Source organism: Leptonotus elevatus, chromosome 8 (genome assembly GCF_054856555.1).
Source record: "Leptonotus elevatus isolate MCC_2025b chromosome 8, RoL_Lele_1.0, whole genome shotgun sequence".
NCBI classification, from domain to species: Eukaryota; Metazoa; Chordata; class Actinopteri; order Syngnathiformes; family Syngnathidae; genus Leptonotus; species Leptonotus elevatus.
Genome location: NC_141246.1, coordinates 13,010,189 through 13,020,888, shown reverse-complemented (window position 1 = coordinate 13,020,888; position 10,700 = coordinate 13,010,189). Strand labels below are relative to the sequence as shown.

General features: G+C 39.3%; 1 protein-coding gene across 3 annotated transcripts; it reads left to right on the top strand.

Annotated features, from left to right (window-relative positions):
• The first annotated feature begins 1,863 nt into the window (after positions 1–1,863).
• Positions 1,864–9,211, top strand: ankrd49 (ankyrin repeat domain 49). Of its 3 annotated transcripts, none has more exons than XM_086084006.1 (3): positions 1,864–1,911; positions 2,717–2,942; positions 3,465–9,211. In XM_086084006.1, the coding sequence occupies exons 2-3, from the start codon at positions 2,727–2,729 to the stop codon at positions 3,939–3,941; spliced, it is 693 nt and encodes a 230-aa protein (XP_085940132.1). In that variant the 5' UTR covers positions 1,864–1,911; positions 2,717–2,726; the 3' UTR covers positions 3,942–9,211. The 3 variants fall into 3 exon arrangements, with proteins under 3 accessions (XP_085940132.1, XP_085940133.1, XP_085940135.1); XM_086084007.1 differs by lacking the exon at positions 1,864–1,911 and adding an exon at positions 1,918–2,072; XM_086084009.1 differs by lacking the exon at positions 1,864–1,911 and adding an exon at positions 2,116–2,418.
• Positions 9,212–10,700: the final 1,489 nt, after the last annotated feature.

Below are 10,700 nucleotides of genomic sequence, written 5' to 3'. Positions count from 1 at the left end.
GCAGTCCTCCAACCATTTAATAATCCAACAGTTTGACAATTTAGAATTTCCAAAGCAGGGTCAGCCTTAAAAAATAATATTGAGCCATTAATAATATAATTTTATCCTCCAAACTGAAATCAATAAAGCATAGAATTTTTTTTATTATTATTTTGCAGAATGTCTCAAGTGTGAATCCAGATGTCTCTTAAACCTTGAAACGAGGGCAACAGGATTTCTAATAGATCAGATTCACCGTGACGGATGTCTCTTAGACTTCACAACATTCAGCAGATCAAGAAAGTCCAGCAAAGACTGTCCAGCATGTTATTTGAATCATATGGACAAAACCCGAGCAAGTAGGAGATGAGGCATGAGGAGGACATGCAAACTCCACCTACGGCAAGACTCAAACACTGGACCACTCAACTGTGAGGTTGATATTTCAAACAATACCCCCCCCCCCCCCCCCAAAAAAAGAAGCCGTTTTTTAATGTGATTGCTATTCTGAGCTGTTTATAGTGAACACACATGGTAATAATTTCATTCTTTGCTGTGTATAAAACAGCAGGGCAAACTGAACATTGAATTCCTGCCCCATGTCCAATTTGTCAGGTTGGGGCATGGGATTGAGGATCTAAATGCAAGGATGCAGTCAAAAAGGGGATTTAATTACAAAAAAAGGCAAACAAGGTACTTGGCAACAATAACAAAAACCAACGATGTCCAAAAACACAAGTCAAAGCAACAAACCAAACAGGAACACGACTAAGCAAGGAAATGATGACGGCAGGGACTGAAAGAAAGCAGGGAACTAAATACAGAGACAACGAGAGACCCCTGGACAAGACACACGTGGCTTGGGGAACGGATTGGGTAACACCAGGGACCAGGATAACAAGCACAAGAGGACATGATAAAACCTGACGAGACATCGACAAAGGGAGACGCACAACGGAACCAAAACACAGACCATGACAATTAATAGAATGAATGGAAAATGAAACCAAATGGAATAACACATGTACACAAATAAAAGCCGCACAACATGGTTATGTCATTAACAGAACTGGCAAATAACATGATGGAAGTGGGACCAATTAGATTGTTGTGATATAAATTGGCTATTTGTGTTGTATTATTGGATGATGCAATCCAGATTTGATAACAACCCCAAATTGAGTAATTTTTTCCCATTGGCCTTGCAATTGGATGACGACCCATCCAGGGGTTACTATAAGTCAGCTGGAATAGGCTCATGGATGGATCGTCCTTTCAGAAGAGATAAGAAAATGAATTATGGTGGTAGAGCATGGCATCGTGCGTGTTTTCCCAAGCGGAATATTGTACAGAACGGGCAAGATAAACAAGAAAAGTTCCGCAGAGACAAACATTCAGCTATTATATTTATTTATATATGATAGTTATTTACTTTAGAAGTGATGAGACACTGAACTGATGATGCATGCATGCATGCATCTATCTATCTATCTATCTATCTATCTATCTATCTATCTATCTATCTATCTATCTATCTATCTATCTATCTATCTATCTATCTATCTATCTATCTATCTATCTATCTATCTATCTATCTATCTATCTATCTATCTATCTATCTATCTATCTATCTATCTATCTATCTATCTATCATTTGTCTTCGTGAATGTAGTTTGTATTAATAAAGGTTGGGAAATACTGAGATTTTCGTAGTTCACAGAATAATCGCTAGATGTAGCAACACTAGAATGCAGCGCCAAAAAAAACAATAAAAGAAGATGACGAAGAAAAAGTCACCGTGACTAGTTTTGGGTAATGTAGTCTTTTAAATGTAATTCTGAACTAATTTTGAGTCTTAAAAAACTACATTTCCCCAACACATCTAAAAGATGGTCTCTCGGGTTTTTGTTTTTGAATACGAAAACCCGTGGGGTGAGAAACAATTCTAATTTTGCGTGCACTTTCTTTAAAAATAGTTAATGTTATGACTATAACTCTCGCGTGCTCTGTACATTACAATGTCCGTATTTTACTCGAACGCCAATAAACAGTAGCAGCAGTCATCTAACGTAAAGCCTTAAAAAGCATGACAGGTAGCGCGACACAGAACCATCCGTTTCTGAAATGAAACACGTACAAGCATTGCACTTGCATGTTGGGCATCTTTAGGTCCATGCTTTTTAATCGCTTGTGAGCTCTAACAGTTCTCCCACTGCTTGATCGTGCGCACAGTGAAAACCCGGAAGAAACCAGGAGCAGGACGTGATAGCTCCTGTGTTTTGTCTATATAGCCTACCAATGGTGGTATTTTGCGTTGTGTAAAAGCTTGTGTAATGTGTAAGGTTTAGGGATCAAAGGGAAGACTTTAAAATTGACAAGGAAGTCTCTCTCTCTCTTATTTTTTTATAGATTGCTTCCTGGTAATCCTTCAGAAGGAAGGTAAAAACCTTGAGTGATGCACAATTGTTAAATGACTATCCAATTGGGAATATGATGTGCCACTTTTTATTTATTTATTTTTTACGAGTACTGAACGCAATAGACCAACCAGCGGGATAAGCATCCACGCTATTTCTTGGTTGGACATTAAGGAATCACTTCCAAATATGGGCAAGCTATTAGAAAAGCATTACTTCCATAACCATAACACTGATAAGGACTATAGACAAGATGGGATGGATACTGTGTGCCACTATGTCTCTCTCATTGCTTTTGTTTGTGGATTCTTGGACAATAGAGGCGTCAGCATGGAGTTTCCAGATGATTTGAACCAACTGGAGCTTCTAAATACACAGAGCCACCTGATCCCGCGAGGTGCGAGCAGCCTCTGGACTGGGAGTAAGGATGAAGAGGGAGAAATGGAGGATGAAGAGGTCAAAAGTGAGGAGTGGTACCTCCAAAAAGAAGAAAGTCTCCAAGACAAACCAGCGGAGCTCATTCTTTGGGCTGCAGAAAACAACCGTGTAAGTGTACACGTTTTGAACTGTCTCCATGTATAACACCTCATGATAATTCGGCACCACTTTTTTTTTTTTTTCTTTTTGCTAATCAATGACTTCATTTGAGCAGCAACTTTCAATTTTTGAGGGCTTTACCAAATAAAAAAAATGTGGCAATATTTAGTAATTTAATGTCGGGTTGCAGCTATCAAATATTTTAGCATTCAAGTATCCTACTGAAAATGATTTCAACTGTTCAAGATGAACACATTTTTTTCCGGCTGGATCGCTAACGTAGCTAAACAAGTGTGCATTTTGTATCTGCTTTCTACATCGTAAAAGTTGCTAATGGAAACGAAAAAGCTACACTTCTGTAAAAACACGTTAGGACTGTATTTTTTAAATCAATTTCTGAACAACGCGTGACACAAATTCTGTGGAGTCAAATCATTTGGCAGGTGCTTTTCGTACCACTGCTTGAGAGCAATTACTGTCAAGATAGAGTAAACCATCCATCATTGATTACCGATGCGATTTACCTGGCAGGCGTCCGCAGTCCGTAGATTATTAGCCGCAGAGGCCTCGTTGGTGCACAGCAGCGACGAGGACGCGTACACTCCCCTGCACCGGGCAGCCTACGGCAACCACGTGGACGTGGCGGCCGCCTTGCTGGCTGCCGGGTCGAAGGTGAATCCTCGCACCGTCGACGGTTGGACGCCCCTCCACAGCGCTTGCCGTTGGGGGCACGTCGCCATGGCGACCTTGCTCCTTCATCACGGCGCCGGCGTGAACGCGCAGACCAACGGAGGCCTCACGCCGCTGCACCTTGCGGCCTCGCACAGCAGTTTGTCCAAAAGTGAGTGGCGCCACACTTTGGAGCTGCTCTTGTGTCAGCGCCACCTGAAGGCGGGACTTCGCAGCAACAGCGGGGAGAGCGCCAATGAGCTGGCGAGACGGAGCAGCCCCTATCACTTCCTGTTTGAAATGGTAGAAGATTGTTCAGGTGTCCTTCCCAGCTTATGAGTATTTTCTTCAAGAACTTGGAGGTAACACTGTTAAAAAAAAAAAAAATGGATTTAGTAATACATTTTGGGGCTCTTGTCAAACTGCATGCCATTCGATTCGTATCACGATTCATAGGTCACGATACCGATTAATCCCCGATACAAATCTATAAATTGATTACGCGTTTTATTTTTTAATTTTTTTACTTAAGTTTAGAAAATACAAATCAGTAAACTTGTACATGTACAATGTGAGATTTGTATGAAAATGTATTTATCTGAAAATTCGGGTTGCAATCTGTTTCATGTCTGAACAGCACTGAAATAAAATATTAAAGCTTAATGTTCCATTAATATAACATTCTTCCACGCTTAATGTGTGAATCCTAACCCAAAGTAAGACGTTTTATTGAATATTTCCATTAAAATTTGATTTTTTCAAAATCTATTAGGCCGCATATTGAATCGATTCGAGAATTGCGCGCTGTAATATCGCGATATATTGCCCAATCGATATTTTCTAACACCCCTTGTCGATACCTTTATATATTTAATATGGTCTTCATATAATCTGCAATTTGTGCATCCATGAATGGAAAAACTGATATTTTTGTAGCTCTGATTATAACAGCAAACACATTTGTCTTTTTCAAATGTTTATTTTAGAGTTGTCAAACGATTAATTTTTCAAATCTGATTAATCACATCTTAGAAAGTTGATTAATCACGATTAATCGCTTAATTAAAAAAGGCTTTTTATCAAAAAAAAAATCCCCGACAAATCTCAAGAGCACCTGCTATGTTGCTTTCACCCCCCCCCCCCACCCCCCATCCGTTTGTAAGTTGAAATGGAAGGCTACATGGAGAATGTTGTATAGTCAGGAGGTGCCTCCATCTAAGAAACTCGGGGTGCTTAATGAGTCATATTTTGGATTTCTCGGACGGCCAATAAATCTGATTATGATTCTGGGGGTCGGACAGTTCCAATGATTAATTTGCATAGTAAGCAAAATGATACACGCCCTTACCCGATCATCACCCAAGTTGACTGAAATCCTCGTCTGATTGGAGGACTTGTAGTATCTCGCTACACTATGGCACACATGGTAGCCTAGCGTTTTTGGACAACAGTCAGACTTGTTGAGTACTCACGAGTCACGACCCAAACGATGGCCCGCGGAACACCCGAATGACAGATATGATAAGTCTTGCCCGGGGAGGGTCCCCTCACATTAAAGCATATTGTCAAGGTTACGAAGCATTTAACTGCTCTTTCGCGTGCGCTTGACAATCAATTGCTTTGTTTTGTTTTTGTCATTACAATTTGTTAAAAGGCCACAGGGGCCACTGAAGAGTGATGAAGAGGGGGCGGGGGGGTTATTTTTGCCTCTGGCATTTTCATCACAAATGCAAATGGGTGAGTCAGTCTGCAGGTAGGCGACCTTATTTTTGCAGCTTGTAACGATTAGGTACGTCATTGGTCGTTTTTATACATGCGCAATGAAAATGTTCAAGGCTTGTGATCAGGATAATATTTGAACTATAATATTTGATTCGATGCTTTCTCGGCGGGTTTACTCGGGACGGACCACCTGTCGATCACAAAGATGAGAGACACAGCCATTTACATTGTGCTTCAGAAAGTCGAACCTTTATGCACTCCTTTCAGAGAAAGTGACCGTCTGTGATGAATGTCAGTGATGACCATTTTATCTACAGTTTAGTATGTTTGATTGGTTCGTTGTTGTGGCAACCTTTGTATGTCTGCTGAAGTGCATTCGAAAAGCAAATGTGAAAGCAATTTGACGTTTGCAACCGCGGTGAAAAGTATGAAACATTCAGAAAGGTCACTTGAGCTTGCCTGCTGATGAGCTCCCATTTAATGCATCTGCCAAATGTAGCGCCTCAACTCGCGGCACTGGCTTTCGTCAGATTTTGGACTGGAGTCACGAATCAGGACCAATGCTGTGGAAAAAGTGCAATGCCATAATTAATGTCTAATTGCGGTTAAAAGCATACATAACTAGGCAAGGTTAAAAGTGAGTCATGCCATTGGTTGTTCTAAGACGGCGTGACTCATAGTTAGAAAAGTAGCTGATGCTCGAAACAGGCAATTTAAGTCAACGAGTCACTATCTTCTTTTTTTATTAACTCATTCACTGCCATTGACGGCTATAAACGGCAAAAATTCATTTTGAACTATTTCTATTAGTTTCACATTTTTTCCCACTTTTGTTAACAAGAGTATGAAAACCTAGATTTCTTTTTTTTTTTTTTTTTACATTTAGAACAGATATAAAATGTGTGATTAATTGTGAGTTAACTAGTGAAGTCATGCAATTAATTACCATTAAAAAATTTAATTGCCTGACGCCCCGAATTTTTTATCTTTTTAAAATATTTTTTTAATGAAATTATGGCAGTGAATGAGTTAAAGAAGTCAAACATTTGTGTCGTTGCTGGATTAGGACATTTTGAACCAGCGTATTTTGCAGGTTGACTCAAGGATTGATTGTCCACAAGAATGGAGGCATTCACTCGCTAAGTGGTTCAATAGGTTATAAATGTCCAATTAGAGTCTATGTGTAGCTGAACAGCTATTTAAATAAATAAAAGCAATAAATGAAGGAGTCACTTGAGAGCTGCAGTGTCAATTGAACCCGAGTCTTTTCAGTAGATCTGCAAGCAGGTGGGACTTAAACCGGAATGGCAAATCACAAGAAATGGACATTAGTCACGTCCCAAAACACGGCACACAACCCCTGCATAGTAACATCAGCAATGGCAGTGTTAGCCATGGTATAAGCGGTTACTATGGAAATGACACTTTAAACCATTCAAATGATTTGCAAACTGTTCCTGTGCAGATCTGGAAGGAAATTGAACGTGAGACTTTGCTATGAGGGTTCCTCATCTTTGCACTGTGAGGTGAATTTTAAACTGATGCGCTTTCAAGCGTTCCAATTTATTTGTTAAAGCAGGGACTCTAAACTAGAGGCAGCCACCACTGCATGTATTTGGAATATATTTTGCATATCTTTACTCTGATGTGAGCACGTGCTGTGACTAGAGATGTGTGGGTAGGGGAGGCAGAGCTTTTTTAAAAATTATTATTATTCCAGTAGGGTGATTAAATGTCCTCTTTTGCCCAGACATGTCCAATTATTTTTTTTTACATCTGTCTGAGCGTCCGGGTTTTTAATTGATAAATTCATGAAAAAGACTCCCAAAGAGAGTCAAGTTTCTCACTTTATTTTCAACTCAGAAAAGTAGCTGATGCTCGAAACAGGCAATTGAAGTCAACAAGTCATTATCTTCTTTTTAATTAACTCATTCACTGCCATTGACGGTTATAAACGTCAAAAATTAATTTGAACTATTTCTATCAGTTTAGCTTTTCCCCCCACTTTTGTTAACAAGAGTATGTAAACCTAGATTTTTTTAATTGTACATTTAGAACGGATATACAATTTGTGATTAATTGTGAGTTAACTAGTGAAGTCATGCGATTAATTCTGATTACAAACTTTAATCGCTTGACGCCCTGAATTTTTAATAATCTTTAAAAAAATATATATATATTCATTGACTGCCATTGACGGCTATAAACGTCAAACATTCATTTGAACTATTTCTATTAGTTCAACATTTTTTCCCCACTTTTATTAACAAGAGTATGAACACCGAGAATTTTTTCTTGTACATTTAGAACAGACAACATTTGTGATTAATCGTGAGTTGACAAGTGAAGTCATGCGATTAATCGCCTGTCACCCCTAATTTTTCATAATATTTTTCAAATAAATGTATGGCAGTGAACGAGTTCATGTCTGGCTACAAATGTAACTAAAAGTATCTCATGGTGTTTGGCACATAATCAATGTGTAAATCGGACTCATGCGCGACCAACCATGAACCTCACCGCACATCACTTGCTCTAACAACCTTGCATGCATTTTTATTACCTCGCATCTGCAAATAAGACAGCTTTGGAAAGTCTTCTGCTTCGGGGACACATTGGAATAATGGTTAATGATGCATAAAGAGGGGCAGCATGGTGAACTAGTGGGCTTCTTTTTTTTCTTTTTGCTGTAACTTCCCTAAGATTCAGATTTTGTAGTTTTCAACTTCAGCTCTTTGAAAATATCATGTCAATAGTAGCCTATACTGTTTATATGAAACATTGCCTACTGTATTGGCTCAATCAAATGAAATCCATGAAAACTTTTTTTTTTTTTAATCCCTTACATCACTTACATGATTGAATCATACAATTTGGGTTAATGGAGGATGATTCAATTTGATGCTCAGTTTCTGAAAGATGGCTTTTAATGGCTTGCTGGAGCGATTCCTAACTGGGGGTTCAATATATAAAAACGTCATTTTGCGGGTTGATTTACAACAACAAATAAATGGACATTTGAAGGGTAAAGAAATTAAATTATACTAAAAATAACTGATGTTAGTTTTGTGGAGCACTTTGTGACTTGTCGGTGAAAAGCACCATCAAAACAAATTTTGCTGGGTTGAGTAATTGACTCACCTGATATGAAGCGCTGTCTACACAGGCGATATCCACCACAATTCCTCCGTCTTGTCCTTCACGTCTCCAACAAGTCCTCCAACAATAAATGACCATATTGGTATGGCTGCTCTGATCCGTTGGCTCCTCTTTTGGTAGCCTGTAGAATGCTCGACCCTTATTTTGCCTCTTCTTCTTGTGGCACCTGATCTGTGTCATCTCCACTTGAGTGACTCATTTCTAATTGAAAAACAAACACTTAATTGGGCTTCATTTAATGAAAAGCTTCAATGATGGAGTTGAATCCTTATGGTTTATAGGGAAATACAATGTCTGCATAATGTCACACACAAAAGACAAATATGTTGTTTCGCAAATACATCACGACATTTCTTTCCAGGAATGCCTCCATGTGAGACTTTATCAATTAGCAGGCATGCAACAAAAAGGCGCTGATTGTAACCAGGTGATTTCCTTGCTTTGAGCACCGCCTCGCTTGGTCTGCGTGTCAGCAGACGATAGTGAAAGAAATGATGTCTGCATGAAAACATGTTAGCAGCCTTGTTTATGTGTGTGTGTCCACTCATTTCCTTAATTGAAATTCATAATGCACTCTCTGAAGCCTTTCAGTGCACATTCTCTCAAACGTTATATATTATTTGTGCTTCTGTCAGGTTCATTGTAAAATTGTAATTGTTGCATGAAAGTGAGACAGACGCATAGAATTGTTTTTAAACAGTATTCAGAAGTTGTTTGAAATCAAAGAGGGCTGCTGCTTTGGGTTAAGAGGGTGGGGGGGGGGCACAAGTGACTTAAAAAAAACAACGATAAAAACAAAGAAAAGTTCATGTTCTGTTTATTTTTCATTCGTTTTTTTCTTCGTCATTTGCTTTCTTTTCTATTTAAATGATATATTATTAAATATAATAACTTACTGTACATTATCATGATATACATTAGCGGGGGCTAGATAAGATCTTGTACTTCTTCCTGCTCCCTTTGAACATGGAAATTCTGACTTTACTAATAATTCTTTTCATTTTTAACTTCTATTTTCTTTCTTTCACTTTTATTTTAGATTTTGTATTGAATTTATATGTGATGGAAATTACAAAAATGCATCAAAGGGATTTCCAACCGACAAAGTCTACCCAAGTGTGTTCTGACCATTTTTGATTAAATGCGCTTACCATAATGCAATCGAGATATATGTGAGCCGCTAGGAGTGGCTAGCTCTGGCTAAAAAAAAGATTTGTGGTCAAGATGTTCGATTTTGAGATATCTCCAAATAGAGGGTATTTAATATTTAAGCCCAAAAGTTGATATTGTTGTTAAAGTGTACAAAAATAAGTGATGAATCAACAATGTTGTTGTTGTTTTTGTTGTAACATGCTAGCGCTAGTAGCTAGCGCGGTTGGGGAACTAGCTAACTTAAATAACCCGAGATTCTTCAACTCAAATTTACAAATGATAAATGCGCAGAGCAACAAATAAAAGCTGAAAGTACAGAAGACGCAAGAATGTCCGTGTTTTTGCTTTTGAGAGCCATCCTACCATCGAGTGTACGTTGCCATGTCGTCCGGTCCAGGCGGTATCGGCAAATGGATGTTGGGCTAAATCTTCCGCGTACGTGTAAACGTTAGAGGAAGGCGGGGGTGACATTCATCAATAAAAGAACATTCGGTGTAAACACAATAGAGGCTAAGCTGACTTAGTTGCAAAGTTTCCCCAACATGAGGGGGCGGACTCGCGACCCCGCGACGTCAGCGGATTCTATGCATAGTGGATTGGATTCATAAATCACCACTATGAATGCGTTTTTAGAGGCCTCCTTCCAACCCCATCACTGTAGATCAGGGGTGGCCAAGTTCAGTCCTCGAGAGCCACTATCCAGCCTGACCGAACTTGGCCACCCCTGCTATCGATGATTGTCACATAACTCCTTATCGTGTTGATCAGCAGTAACCTTTGCTGAAGGTGGCTGAATGCATGCTTCAAGTCACCTTTCCTAAACGTTTTTTTGGGATTCAATGGCCTCTGCCGCTGTACTTGATATGAGTCAGACAGCTGTCATCTCAGCACTGCAATCTCACACTGGCCGTCCACCTCCTTCACCTCCATTTGTCCTCCCACTTATGTCAGCTTTCACCGCAGGATGTTGTTATGAAAAGGATACAACCCTTGCTTGGAATATAGAAAGTGGTCATTGTTGGCCAATTGCAACCTGACAATACCCACCCAACATTTTTTAGTTGA

Bases quoted from the DNA above. Each gene is read 5' to 3' on its own strand.
- ankrd49 (XM_086084006.1), top strand. From the start codon at position 2,727: ATGGAGTTTCCAGATGATTTGAACCAACTGGAGCTTCTAAATACACAG. The intron at 2,943-3,464 runs GTAAGTGTACAC...TTTACCTGGCAG, and splicing joins GGGCTGCAGAAAACAACCGT to GCGTCCGCAGTCCGTAGATT.